Genomic DNA, 14,891 nt, shown 5'->3' on the forward strand with positions numbered 1-14,891 from the left:
GCATGCGGTGACCCAAAAGCAGCCGATTTCACCCCCAAACCAGCCGATTTCACCCCAAAATCAGCCGATTTCACCCCAAAATCAGTCGATTTCACCCCAAAACCAGCCGGTTTCACCCCAAAATCAGCCGATTTCACCCCAAAATCAGTCGATTTCACCCCAAAACCAGCTGATTTCACCCCAAAATCAGCCGATTTCACCCCAAAACCAGCCGGTTTCACCCCAAAATCAGCCGATTTCACCCCAAAATCAGCCGATTTCACCCCAAAATCAGACGATTTCACCCCAAAACCACCGTGTTTGCAAAGTCCATTTAATAGCCACGAACGGAGGGTCCAGGACCAGCCCAAGGCTCTGCCTTAGGGGGGGGACACATATGGGACCCTGTGACCGGCAGGGACCCCCCGAACCCAGTTTGGACCCTCCCGATCCCAGTTTGGACCAACCCGAACCCAGTTTGGATCCCCCCGAACCCAGTTTGGACCCTCCCGAACCCAGTTTGGACTCTCCCGAACCAGTTTGGACTCCCCCGAACCCAGTTTGGACTCTTCCGATCCCAGTTTGGACCCTCCCGAACCCAGTTTGGACTCCCCCGAACCCAGTTTGGACCCTCCCAAACCAGTTTGGACTCTCCCGAACCAGTTTGGACCCTCCCGAACCCAGTTTGGACTCCCCCGAACCAGTTTGGACCCTCCCGAACCCAGTTTGGACTCCCCCGAACCCAGTTTGGACCCTCCCGAACCAGTTTGGACTCTTCCGAACCCAGTTTGGACTCTCCCGATCCCAGTTTGACCCCCCCCGATCCCAGTTTGGACCCTCCCGATCCCAGTTTGGACTCCCCCGAACCCAGTTTGGACTCTTCCGATCCCAGTTTGGACCCTCCCGATCCCAGTTTGGACCCTCCCGAACCCAGTTTGGACTCCCCCGAACCAGTTTGGACCCTCCCGAACCCAGTTTGGACTCCCCCGAACCCAGTTTGGACCCTCCCGAACCAGTTTGGACTCTTCCGAACCCAGTTTGGACTCTCCCGATCCCAGTTTGACCCCCCCCGATCCCAGTTTGGACTCTCCCGATCCCAGTTTGGACCCTCCCGAACCCCATTTGGACTCTCCCGTCCCCCATTGGAGGCAGTGTGACGGTCGCAGCCTCAAGGCCGCAGCCTCCAGACCTCCACAGTGAGGCCACCTGAGGCTGCAGCCACCACGTCCCCATCCACACTGAGCTGGGGGGAGAGAAGGGAACTACTTAGGGGGCTCTGCCCCATAGGGCTGGGGGGGCACTACTTGGGGGGCAGTACTTGGGGGGCAGTACTTGGGGGGCACTGCCCCATAGTGCTTGGGGGGCACAGCCCCATAGTGCTTGGGGGGCTCTGCCCCATAGGGCTTGGGGGGCACAGCTTGGGGGACACTACTTGGGGGTCACTGCCCCATAGCAGCCCCCAGCCCCATAGCAGCCCCCAGCCCCATAGCATCCTCCAGCCCCATAGCAGCCCCCAGACCCCATAGCACCATCCAGCCCCATAGCAGCCCCCAGCCCCATAGCAGCCCCCAGCCCCATAGCAGCCTCCAGCCCCATAGCAGCCTCCAGCCCCATAGCAGCCCCCAGCCCCATAGCACCATCCAGCCCCATAGCAGCCTCCAGCCCCATAGCAGCCCCCAGCCCCATAGCAGCCTCCAGCCCCATAGCAGCCCCCAGCCCCATAGCAGCCTCCAGCCCCATAGCAGCCCCCAGCCCCATAGCAGCCTCCAGCCCCATAGCAGCCCCCAGCCCCATAGCAGCCTCCAGCCCCATAGCAGCCCCCAGCCCCATAGCAGCCTCCAGCCCCATAGCAGCCTCCAGCCCCATAGCATCCTCCAGCCCCATAGCAGCCTCCAGCCCCATAGCACCATCCAGCCCCACAGCACCATCCAGCCCCATAGCAGCCTCCAGCCCCATAGCATCCTCCAGCCCCATAGCAGCCTCCAGCCCCACAGCAGCCCCCAGCCCCATAGCAGCCCCCAGCCCCATAGCACCATCCAGCCCCATAGCAGCCCCCAGCCCCATAGCAGCCTCCAGCCCCATAGCAGCCCACAGCCCCATAGCACCATCCAGCCCCATAGCACCATCCAGCCCCATAGCAGCCCCCAGCCCCATAGCAGCCCCCAGCCCCATAGCATCCCCCAGCCCCACAGCAGCCCCCAGCCCCATAGCAGCCCCCAGCCCCATAGCAGCCTCCAGCCCCACAGCAGCCTCCAGCCCCATAGCAGCCCCCAGCCCCATAGCACCATCCAGCCCCACAGCAGCCCCCAGCCCCATAGCAGCCTCCAGCCCCATAGCAGCCCACAGCCCCATAGCAGCCTCCAGCCCCATAGCAGCCCCCAGCCCCATAGCAGCCTCCAGCCCCATAGCACCATCCAGCCCCATAGCAGCCCCCAGCCCCATAGCAGCCTCCAGCCCCATAGCACCATCCAGCCCCATAGCAGCCCCCAGCCCCATAGCAGCCTCCAGCCCCATAGCAGCCCCCAGCCCCATAGCAGCCTCCAGCCCCATAGCACCATCCAGCCCCATAGCAGCCCCCAGCCCCATAGCAGCCTCCAGCCCCATAGCAGCCCCCAGCCCCATAGCAGCCTCCAGCCCCATAGCAGCCCCCAGCCCCATAGCAGCCCCCAGCCCCACAGCAGCCCCCAGCCCCACAGCAGCCTCCAGCCCCATAGCAGCCTCCAGCCCCATAGCAGCCCCCAGCCCCATAGCATCCTCCAGCCCCATAGCAGCCCCCAGCCCCATAGCAGCCTCCAGCCCCATAGCAGCCCCCAGCCCCATAGCAGCCTCCAGCCCCATAGCACCATCCAGCCCCATAGCAGCCCCCAGCCCCATAGCAGCCTCCAGCCCCATAGCAGCCTCCAGCCCCATAGCAGCCCCCAGCCCCATAGCATCCTCCAGCCCCATAGCAGCCCCCAGCCCCATAGCACCATCCAGCCCCATAGCAGCCCCCAGCCCCATAGCAGCCTCCAGCCCCATAGCAGCCCCCAGCCCCATAGCACCATCCAGCCCCATAGCAGCCCCCAGCCCCACAGCAGCCCCCAGCCCCATAGCAGCCTCCAGCCCCATAGCACCATCCAGCCCCATAGCAGGCCCCAGCCCCATAGCAGCCTCCAGCCCCATAGCAGCCCACAGCCCCATAGCACCATCCAGCCCCATAGCAGCCCCCAGCCCCATAGCAGCCTCCAGCCCCATAGCAGCCCCCAGCCCCATAGCAGCCTCCAGCCCCATAGCACCATCCAGCCCCATAGCAGCCCCCAGCCCCATAGCAGCCTCCAGCCCCATAGCACCATCCAGCCCCATAGCAGCCCCCAGCCCCATAGCAGCCTCCAGCCCCATAGCAGCCCCCAGCCCCATAGCAGCCTCCAGCCCCATAGCACCATCCAGCCCCATAGCAGCCCCCAGCCCCATAGCAGCCTCCAGCCCCATAGCAGCCTCCAGCCCCATAGCACCATCCAGCCCCATAGCAGCCCCCAGCCCCATAGCAGCCCCAGCCCCATAGCAGCCCCCAGCCCCATAGCAGCCTCCAGCCCCATAGCAGCCCCCAGCCCCATAGCAGCCTCCAGCCCCATAGCAGCCCCCAGCCCCATAGCAGCCCCCAGCCCCACAGCAGCCCCCAGCCCCACAGCAGCCTCCAGCCCCATAGCAGCCTCCAGCCCCATAGCAGCCCCCAGCCCCATAGCATCCTCCAGCCCCATAGCAGCCTCCAGCCCCATAGCACCATCCAGCCCCATAGCAGCCCCCAGCCCCATAGCAGCCTCCAGCCCCATAGCACCATCCAGCCCCATAGCAGCCCCCAGCCCCATAGCATCCTCTAGCCCCATAGCAGCCCCCAGCCCCATAGCAGCCTCCAGCCCCACAGCAGCCTCCAGCCCCATAGCAGCCCCCAGCCCCATAGCAGCCCCCAGCCCCATAGCAGCCTCCAGCCCCATAGCAGCCCCAGCCCCATAGCGCAGCACAGGGACCCACAGAGCATCCTCACCCCATTGAGGACATCATCCTGTGTCCAGGAGCAGATGGTTCGAGGAGGATCCGTGGGGACATGGACCTACAACAGACACCCATTGAGCAGCTCCAGCCCCACACGTGTGGGGCAGGCCCCATAGATCCATGGTGGGTATAGGGGGACTCACCCTCAGGGACCTGTCGGTGGATGTGGTGTAAAGGGAACCCAGTGAGTGCCATAGACCTGTGATCTGCAGGCGGTGACCCACATCATAGTACTGCAGGTATAGGGTATATGGGGTGTCCTATAGGGATCCCATAGGGCACAGAGTCCCATAGGGATCCCATAGGGCACAGGGTGTCCCATAGGGATCCCATAGGGCACAGGGTGTCCCATAGGGATCCCATAGGGCACAGAGGGTGTCCCATAGGGAATCCCATAGGGCACAGGGGGTGTCCCATAGGGATCCCATAGGGCACAGGGTGTCCCATAGGGATCCCATAGGGCACAGAGGGTGTCCCATAGGGATCCCATAGGGCACAGAGTCCCATAGGGATCCCATAGGGCACAGGGGGTGTCCCATAGGGATCCCATAGGGCACAGAGTCCCATAGGGATCCCATAGGGCACAGGGGGTGTCCCATAGGGATCCCATAGGGCACAGGGGGTGTCCCATAGGGATCCCATAGGGCACAGGGGGTGTCCCATAGGGATCCCATAGGGCACAGAGTCCCATAGGGATCCCATAGGGCACTGAGGGTGTCCCATAGGGATCCCATAGGGCACAGGGGGTGTCCCATAGGGATCCCATAGGGCACAGAGGGTGTCCCATAGGGATCCCATAGGGCACAGAGGGTGTCCCATAGGCATCCCATAGGACACTGACCCTCTCCCATAGGGATCCCATAGGGCACAGGGGGTGTCCCATAGGGATCCCATAGGACACAGAGGGTCTCCCATAGGGAATCCCATAGGACACAGAGGGTCTCCCATAGGGAATCCCATAGGACACTGAGGGTCTCCCATAGGGATCCCATAGGACACAGAGGCTGTCCCATAGGGATCCCATAGGACACAGAGGCTGTCCCATAGGGATCCCATAGGACACAGAGGGTCTCCCATAGGGATCCCATAGGGCACAGAGGGTGTCCCATAGGGATCCCATAGGACACAGGGGGTGTCCCATAGGGATCCCATAGGGCACAGGGGGTGTCCCATAGGGATCCCATAGGGCACAGAGAGTGTCCCATAGGGATCCCATAGGGCACAGAGGGTGTCCCATAGGGATCCCATAGGACACAGGGGGTGTCCCATAGGGATCCCATAGGGCACAGAGGGTGTCCCATAGGGATCCCATAGGGTACTGAGGGTGTCCCATAGGGATCCCATAGGGCACAGAGGGTCTCCCATAGGGATCCCATAGGACACAGAGGCTGTTCCATAGGGATCCCATAGGGCACAGAGGGTCTCCCATAGGGATCCCATAGGACACAGAGGGTCTCCCATAGGGAATCCCATAGGACACTGGGATGTCATTGCTCAGGTTACCCCCTTGTTCCCCATATCCCTCTATAGGGTCCTACCTGTATGGGATGGAAGGTTCCGGATCTGGCCCCAAAGACATAGACACGACCTCGGTTGTCCCCAGCCCAGAGCTCGGCCCCATTGTAGGACATGGACAGCAAATAGGTCTCCAGCTATGGGGTCAATGGGTACAGAGGGTATATGGGGCTAGTGCTGCCCCACACACCCCATGGCCTTAATGGGAACTGGTGCTAAGGGCCTTGCCCTATAGATCTATGGGGTCTGGACCCACCTGTAGCCTCTGTAGGACCCTTGCCCCATAGATCTATGGGGTCAGGACCCACCTGTAGTCTCTGTAGGACCCTGCCCCATAGATCTATGGGGTCAGGACCCACCTGTAGTCTCTGTAGGACCCTTGCCCCATAGATCTATGGGTCAGGACCCACCTGTATCCACTGTAGGACCCTTGCCCCATAGATCTATGGGTCTGGACCCACCTGTATCCACTGTAGGACCCTGCCCCATAGATCTATGGGTCAGGACCCACCTGTATCCGCTGTAGGACCCTGCCCCATAGATCTATGGGTCAGGACCCACCTGTATCCACTGTAGGACCCTTGCCCCATAGATCTATGGGTCAGGACCCACCTGTATCTGCTGTAGGACCCTTGCCCCATAGATCTATGGGTCAGGACCCACCTCTGGTCACTGTAGGACCCTTGCCCCATAGATCTATGGGTCAGGACCCACCTGTAGTCACTGTAGGACCCTTGCCCCATAGATCTATGGGTCAGGACCCACCTGTAGTCACTGTAGGACCCTTGCCCCATAGATCTATGGGTCAGGACCCACCTGTATCCGCTGTAGGACCCTTGCCCCATAGATCTATGGGTCAGGACCCACCTGTATCCGCTGTAGGACCCTTGCCCCATAGATCTATGGGTCAGGACCCACCTGTAGCCTCTGTAGGACCCTTGCCCCATAGATTTATGGGGTCAGGACCCACCTGTAGCCTCTGTAGGACCCTTGCCCCATAGATCTATGGGTCAGGACCCACCTGTATCCGCTGTAGAACCCTTGCCCCATAGATCTATGGGTCAGGACCCACCTGTATCCGCTGTAGGACCCTTGCCCCATAGATCTATGGGTCAGGACCCACCTGTATCCGCTGTAGGACCTTGGCCCCATAGATCTATGGGTCAGGACCCACCTGTAGCCATTGTAGGACCCTGCCCCATAGATCTATGGGTCAGGACCCACCTGTATCTGCTGTAGGACCCTGCCCCATAGATCTATGGGGTCAGGACCCACCTGTATCCGCTGTAGGACCCTGCCCCATAGATCTATGGGTCTGGACCCACCTGTATCTGCTGTAGGACCCTGCCCCATAGATCTATGGGTCTGGACCCACCTGTATCTGCTGTAGGACCCTGCCCCATAGATCTATGGGGTCAGGACCCACCTGTAGTCATTGTAGGACCCTTGCCCCATAGATCTATGGGTCAGGACCCACCTGTAGCTTCTGTAGGACCCTTGCCCCATAGATCTATGGGTCAGGACCCACCTGTAGCCTCTGTAGGACCCTTGCCCCATAGATCTATGGGTCAGGACCCACCTGTATCCGCTGTAGGACCTTGGCCCCATAGATCTATGGGTCAGGACCCACCTGTATCCACTGTAGGACCCTGCCCCATAGATCTATGGGTCTGGACCCACCTGTATCCGCTGTAGGACCCTTGCCCCATAGATCTATGGGTCAGGACCCACCTGTAGTCTCTGTAGGACCCTTGTCCCATAGATCTATGGGTCAGGACCCACCTGTAGCCTCTGTAGGACCCTTGCCCCATAGATCTATGGGTCTGGACCCACCTGTATCCGCTGTAGGACCTTGGCCATGCGTCGATCATAGACCACAAGTGTCTTGTCCTCACTCCCCGATAGGATGAGCTCCTCATCCGCCACCAGCGCCAGGACCGCGCTGCTATGGGGCCTATAGCTGCACATATGGGGCTGCCCCACTGCAGAGCACATGGGGGGTGAGCCGGGACCCATAGATCCCATCCTGCCCCCCAAGTCCTGCCAGCACCAACCTCGCAGGTCATAGATGGTTATGGTCCTATTGAAGGTGCCAGTGATGAGGACATTGGGGCCATAGGACAAGCACAGGACAGCAGCTTTCTCCCTATAGCAATGAATGGGGTGGGAGCATCTGCCCCATAACTGCCCCCCCCGACCCCATAACTGCCCCCCCCACCCCATAACTGCCCCCCCCGACCCCATAACTGCCCCCCCCACCCCATAACTGCCCCCCACCCCATAACTGCCCCCAACACCCCATAACTGCCCCCCCGACCCCATAACTGCCCCCCCCCACACCCTATAACTGCCCCCCACACCCCATAACTGCCCCCCCCGACCCCATAACTGCCCCCCCACCCCATAACTGCCCCCCCCGACCCCATAACTGCCCCCCCACCCCATAACTGCCCCCCCCACCCCATATCTACCCCCCCGACCCCATAACTGCCCCCCCACCCCATAACTGCCCCCCCGACCCCATAACTGCCCCCCCATAACTGCCCCCCCCACCCCATAACTGCCCCCCCACCCCATAACTGCCCCCCCCACCCCATAACTGACCCCCCCACCCCATAACTGACCCCCCCGACCCCATAACTGCCCCCCCCACACCCCATAACTGCCCCCCCGACCCCATAACTGCCCACCCCACCCCATAACTGACCCCCCCGACCCCATAACTGCCCCCCCCACACCCCATAACTGCCCCCCACCCCATAACTGCCCCCCCCACCCCATAACTGCCCCCCCCACACCCCATAACTGCCCCCACACCCCATAACTGCCCCCCCAGGGGTATTACCTGATCTCCCCACATTGTTGCCCCTCTGCATCCAGGTCCCAGAGTTTGACTGAGCTGTCCCATGAGCCTGAGCAGACTCTGCTGCCTTGGGAGGCCAAGCACCAGACCCAGCCCTGGGGGGGTAACTTACACTGCTATGGGGCAGCTATGGGGCAGCTATGGGGCAGCTATGGGGCAGGGATAGGGGATGGATGGGGCAGGGATGGGGCAGGGATGGGGCATCAATGGGGCAGCTATGGGGCAGCAATGGGGCAGGGATGGGGTATCAATGGGGCAGCAATGGGGCAGGGATGGGGCAGCAATGGGGCACAATGGGGCATCAATGGGGCAGGGATGGGGCAGCTAACCCTGAGCAGACTCTGCTGCCTTGGGAGGCCAAGCACCAGACCCAGCCCTGGGGAGGCAGCAATGGGAACAGGGGTAACTTACAGTGCAATGGGGCAGCTATGGGGCAGGGATGGGGGATGGATGGGGCAGCAATGGGGCAGGGATGGGAACAGGGGTAACTTACACTGCAATGGGGCAGCTATGGGGCAGCTATGGGGCAGGGATGGGGCAGGGATGGGGGATGGATGGGGCAGGGATGGGGCAGCAATGGGGCACAATGGGGCAGCAATGGGGCAGGGATGGGGCAGCAATGGTGCAGCAGTGGGGCAGCAATGGGGCAGTGATGGGGCAGGGATAGGGCATCAATGGGGCATCAATGGGGCACAATGGGGCAGCAATGGGGCAGGGATGGGGCAGCAATGGGGCAGCAATGGGGAAGGGATGGGGCATCAATGGGGCAGCAATGGGGAAGGGATGGGGCAGGGATGGGGCAGGGATGGGGCAGGGATGGGGCAGGTATGGGGAAGGGATGGGGAAGGGATGGGGCAGCAATGGGGCAGCAATGGGGCACAATGGGGCACAATGGGGCACAATGGGGCACAATGGGGCAGCAATGGGGCAGCAATGGGGCAGGGATGGGGCAGCAATGGGGCAGCAATGGGGCAGTAATGGGGCAGGGATGGGGGATGGATGGGGCAGGGATGGGGCAGGGATGGGGCAGGGATGGGGCAGTGATGGGATGGGATGGGAACAGGGATAACTTACACTGCAATGGGGCAGCAATGGGGCAGGGATGGGGCAGCTATGGGGCAGGGATGGGGCAGCTGTGGGTCACAATGGGGCATCAATGGGGCTCAGTGGGGCAGCAATGGGGCAGGGATGGGGCACAATGGGGCACAATGGGGCAGGGATGGGGCAGGGATGGGGCATCAATGGAGCAGCAATGGGGCAGGGATGGGGCAGCAATGGGGCAGCTATGGGGCATCAATGGGGCAGCAATGGGGCAGCAATGGGGCAGGGATGGGGCAGGGATGGGGCATCAATGGGGCAGCAATGGGGCATCAATGGGGCATCAATGGGGCAGGGATGGGGCAGCGATGGGGCAGCAATGGGGCAGCAATGGGGCAGGGATGGGGCAGGGATGGGGGATGGGATGGGGCATCAATGGGGCAGCAATGGGGCAGGGATGGGGCAGGGATGGGGCAGCGATGGGGCAGCAATGGGGCAGCAATGGGGCAGGAATGGGACAGGGATGGGGCAGCAATGGGGCATCAATGGGGCAGGGATGGGGCAGCAATGGGGCAGCAATGGGGCAGGGATGGGGAAGGGATGGGGCATCAATGGGGCAGCAATGGGGCACAATGGGGCACAATGGGGCACAATGGGGCAGCAATGGGGCACAATGGGGCAGCAATGGGGCAGCAATGGGGCAGCAATGGGGCAGGGATGGGGCAGCTATGGGGCAGGGATGGGGCAGCAATGGGGCAGCTATGGGGCAGCAATGGGGCAGCAATGGGGCAGGGATGGGGATGGGATAGGGCAGGAATGGGGCAGGGATGGGGCAGCGATGGGGCAGCTATGGGGCAGGGATGGGGATGGGATGGGGCAGCAATGGGGCAGTAATGGGGCAGTAATGGAGCACAATGGGGCAGGGATGGGGCAGGGATGGGGCAGCAATGGGGCAGCAATGGGGCAGTAATGGGGCATCAATGGGGCAGCAATGGGGCAGCAATGGGGCAGCAATGGGGCAGCAATGGGGCAGGGATGGGGCAGGGATGGGGCACAATGGGGCAGCAATGGGGCAGGGATGGGGCACAATGGGGCATCAATGGGGCACAATGGGGCATCAATGGGGCACAATGGGGCACAATGGGGCATCAATGGGGCAGCAATGGGGCATCAATGGGGCAGTGATTCAGTCTCTCTGAACCCATTCATTCCCCCACACCCAACCCCATACATGACCCACAGCCCCTTTAGGACCCCCAATGATGCTATAGGGCCATATAGGGCTATAGGGGGGTTATTATGGCCGTGCCCCCACCTTGTGGGTCCCGGTGCGCTCGGTGCCCAGGGTCTTCACCAGGACGTTGCTATGGGGACGGCCGAGCTGCTGTAGGTCCCATACATTGACATTACGGTCGCGAGCCCCAGAGACACACACACGGCCGCCCTATAACACAGGGAGATGGGGACACACATCCTGGTCCATAGCACATCCTATAGACTGGCTGTGGCCTATAGGAATGCTTAAGGAGACAGGGGCACCTAGTGAGTGATCCTGATATCCCATTGACCCCATTGACACCATTGATCCCATTGACCCCATTGACCCCATAGATCCCATTGACCCCATTGATCCCATTGATCCCATTGACCCCATTGACACCATTGATCCCATTGACCCCATTGATCCCATTGACCCCATTGAACACACTGATCCCATTGATCCCATTGATCCCATTGACACCATTGATCCCATTGACCCCATTGACCCCATAGATCCCATTGACCCCATTGATCCCATTGATCCCATTGACCCCATTGAACACACTGATCCCATTGATCCCATTGATCCCATTGACACCATTGATCCCATTGACCCCATTGACCCCATAGATCCCATTGACCCCATTGATCCCATTGATCCCATTGACCCCATTGAACACACTGATCCCATTGATCCCATTGATCCCATTGACCCCATTGAACACACTGATCCCATTGATCCCATTGATCCCATTGACCCATTGATCCCATTGACCCCATTGATCCCATTGATCCCATTGATGCCATTGATCCCATTGAACCCATTGACCCCATTGATCCCATTGATCCCATTGACCCCATTGACCCATTGATCCCATTGATCCCATTGACCCCATTGATCCCATTGACCCCATTGACCCCATTGATCCCATTGACCCCATTGATCCCATTGATCCCATTGACCCCATAGATCCCTGTACCTGCAGCAGTAGGACAGTGTCCACGGATGCAAAGTGCCCCTCGGCCAATGAGAAGTGTTCCATTGAGGCCCCATTGCCCTCCCAGTGCTGCAGATGCTCCTCCAGCTCCACACATGCAGCCGACCAGTCATAGCCCTCGTCTATGGGGAGAGAGGAGAGACCCACATCTATGGGGTGTATGTGTCAGCCCCACATCTATGGGGTGGATATGGGTCAGCCCCACATCTATGGGGTGTATGTGTCAGCCCCACATCTATGGGGTGTATGTGTCAGCCCCACATCTATGGGGTGTGTGTGTCAGCCCCACACCTATGGGGTGTATGTGTCAGCCCCACATCTATGGGGTGTATATGTGTCAGCCCCACATCTATGGGGTGTATGTGTCAGCCCCACATCTATAGGGTGTATGTGGGTCAGCCCCACATCTATAGGGTGTATGTGGGTCAGCCCCACATCTATGGGGTGTATGTGTCAGCCCCACATCTATGGGGTGGATATGGGTCAGCCCCACATCTATGGGGTGTATATGGGTCAGCCCCACATCTATGGGGTGTATATGTGTCAGCCCCACATCTATGGGGTGTATATGGGTCAGCCCCACATCTATGGGGTGTATGTGTCAGCCCCACATCTATGGGGTGTATGTGTCAGCCCCACATCTATGGGGTGTGTGTGTCAGCCCCACATCTATGGGGTGTGTGTGTCAGCCCCACATCTATGGGGTGGATATGGGTCAGCCCCACATCTATGGGGTGTATATGGGTCAGCCCCACATCTATGGGGTGTATATGGGTCAGCCCCACATCTATGGGGTGTGTGTGTCAGCCCCACATCTATGGGGTGTGTGTGTCAGCCCCACATCTATGGGGTGGATATGGGTCAGCCCCACATCTATGGGGTGTATATGTGTCAGCCCCACATCTATGGGGTGTATATGGGTCAGCCCCACATCTATGGGGTGTATGTGTCAGCCCCACATCTATGGGGTGTATGTGTCAGCCCCACATCTATGGGGTGTATATGGGTCAGCCCCACATCTATAGGGTGTATATGGGTCAGCCCCACACCCATAGGGTGTATACGTCACTTCCGGTTCCGGTCTCACCTTCCAGGACCGGAAACCGGCCTCGGGCGCTGCGGAGCAGGCGGAGCCTCCACGTGACCCAGTCCCGGAAGAGGAACCGGAACTTCCGGCACACGTGAGGAAGAACTTCCCGTAGGAACCGAGCGCTGAGGAACGAACCAATCCGGAGCAGGAGCTCGGGGGGGAGGGACAGCAGCGACACCGGAACCGGAACCGGGGACACCGGAACCGGAACTGGAGACACCGGAACCGGAACTGGAGACACCGGAACTGGAGACACCGGAACCGGAGATACCGGAACTGGAGACACCGGAACCGGAACTGGGGACACCGGAACCGGGGACACCGGAACCGGAACTGGGGACACCGGAACTGACACCGGAACCGGCGACACCGGAACCGGAACCGGAGACACCGGAACCGGAGACACCGGAACCGGAACCGGAGACACCGGAACCGGAGACACCGGAACCGGAACCGGAGACACCGGAACCGGAACTGGGGACACCGGAACCGGCGACACCGGCACCGGAACTGGAGACACCGGAACTGACACCGGAACCGGAACCGGGGACACCGGAACAGACACCGGAACCGGAACTGGAGACACCGGAACCGGAACTGACACCGGAACCGGGGACACCGGAACCGGAACTGGAGACACCGGAACTGACACCGGAACCGGAACCGGGGACACCGGAACAGACACTGGAACCGGAGACACCGGAACCGGGGACACCGGAACCGGAACCGGGGACACCGGAACCGGAACTGACACCGGAACCGGAGATACCGGAACTGACACCGGAACCGGAACTGGAGACAGCGGAACCGGAACTGACACCGACACCGGAACCGGAGATACCGAAGACACCGGAGACACAGGAACCGGAACCGGAGACACCGGAACCGGAACTGACACCGGAGACTCCGGAACCGGGGATACAGGAACCGGAGACACCGGAACCGGAACCGACACCGGAACCGTGGACACCGGAACCGGTACCGAGGGGCCGGGGTCCTCTACCGGACCGTCCGTGACCGACGGGGGCCTCGAGCGGTGTCCGGTAACCGGTAACTCCGGAACCGGCACCACCGGAACCGGAACCACCGGAACCACCGGAACCGGAACCACCGGAACCGGAACCACCGGAACCGGAACCGGAGGTCCGGGGTCCTCCACCGGCTCCTCCATGGCCGCGGGAGGCCTCAAGCAGTGTCCGGTAACAACCAGACCCGTCCCGACCGTTGAGCTCCCGTTAAGGACAACACTGACCCGGTACCGGAACCCCCTCCCCTCGGTCCGACACCGCAACCCCTCCCACCCCCCCCCCTCCGCTTCCGGTTCCGGTCCCGTCCCGATACCGGTCCCCGTCGCGTCCCCGTCTCCACGGCCACCGTCAGTCCCACTTCCGGTACCGCCTCCCAACAGTCACGTCGACCAATGAGCGTGCACGCTCCGTGTGACGTCATCCAGCGGCGACCGCACGTACACACGTGTGGAGACCGGAGCTCCGGTACCGACCCCTGTGTGTGTGTGTGTGTGTCCCCATAACAACACCAGTACCACCGGTACCGACCCGTGTGTGTGTGTGTGTGTGTCCCCATAACAACACCAGTACCACCGGTACCGACCCTTGTGTGTGTCCCCATAACAACACCGGTACCACCGGTACCGACCCTTGTGTGTGTGTGTGTGTCCCCATAACAACACCGGTACCACCGGTACCGACCCTCGTGTGTGTGTGTGTGTGACCCCATAACAACACCAGTACCACCGGTACCGACCCTCGCGTGTGTGTGTGTCCCCATAACAACACCAGTACCACCGGTACCGACCCTTGTGTGTGTGTGTGTCCCCATAACAACACCGGTACCACCGGTACCGACCCTTGTGTGTGTGTGTGTGTCCCCATAACAACACCGGTACCACCGGTACCGACCCTTGTGTGTGTGTGTGTCCCCATAACAACACCAGTACCACCGGTACCGACCCTTGTGTGTGTGTGTGTGTCCCCATAACAACACCGGTACCACCGGTACCGACCCTTGTGTGTGTGTGTGTCCCCATAACAACACCGGTACCACCGGTACCGACCCTTGTGTGTGTGTGTGTGTCCCCATAACAACACCAGTACCACCG

The 14,891-nt window shown here is 61.0% G+C and overlaps 1 protein-coding gene across 1 annotated transcript; it reads right to left on the reverse strand.

The window, feature by feature from the left end:
* Positions 1-1,103: 1,103 nt before the first annotated feature.
* Positions 1,104-13,943, reverse strand: FBXW9 (F-box and WD repeat domain containing 9). Its single transcript, XM_034072083.1, has 12 exons — positions 13,755-13,943; positions 13,126-13,663; positions 12,770-13,018; positions 11,665-11,804; positions 10,740-10,868; positions 8,369-8,481; positions 7,578-7,669; positions 7,357-7,505; positions 5,547-5,660; positions 4,152-4,241; positions 4,001-4,066; positions 1,104-1,222 (listed from the first exon to the last, which is right to left on the reverse strand). The coding sequence occupies exons 1-12, from the start codon at positions 13,941-13,943 to the stop codon at positions 1,148-1,150; spliced, it is 1,944 nt and encodes a 647-aa protein (XP_033927974.1). The 3' UTR covers positions 1,104-1,147.
* Between the last annotated feature and the right edge of the window lie 948 nt (positions 13,944-14,891).

The sequence above is a fragment of the Melopsittacus undulatus genome, chromosome 23 (assembly GCF_012275295.1).
Source record: "Melopsittacus undulatus isolate bMelUnd1 chromosome 23, bMelUnd1.mat.Z, whole genome shotgun sequence".
NCBI lineage: Eukaryota > Metazoa > Chordata > Aves > Psittaciformes > Psittaculidae > Melopsittacus > Melopsittacus undulatus.

Excerpts from the sequence above, each read along its gene's own strand:
- FBXW9 (XM_034072083.1), bottom strand. The coding sequence starts at position 13,943 with ATGGAGGAGCCGGTGGAGGACCCCGGACCTCCGGTTCCGGTTCCGGTG. Across the intron at positions 8,482-10,739 it reads AGCGCACCGGGACCCACAAG|GGCTGGGTCTGGTGCTTGGC; the intron begins GTGGGGGCACGG and ends TTACCCCCCCAG. Across the intron at positions 1,223-4,000 it reads AGGATGATGTCCTCAATGGG|CTCAGTGTGGATGGGGACGT; the intron begins GTGAGGATGCTC and ends CTCTCCCCCCAG.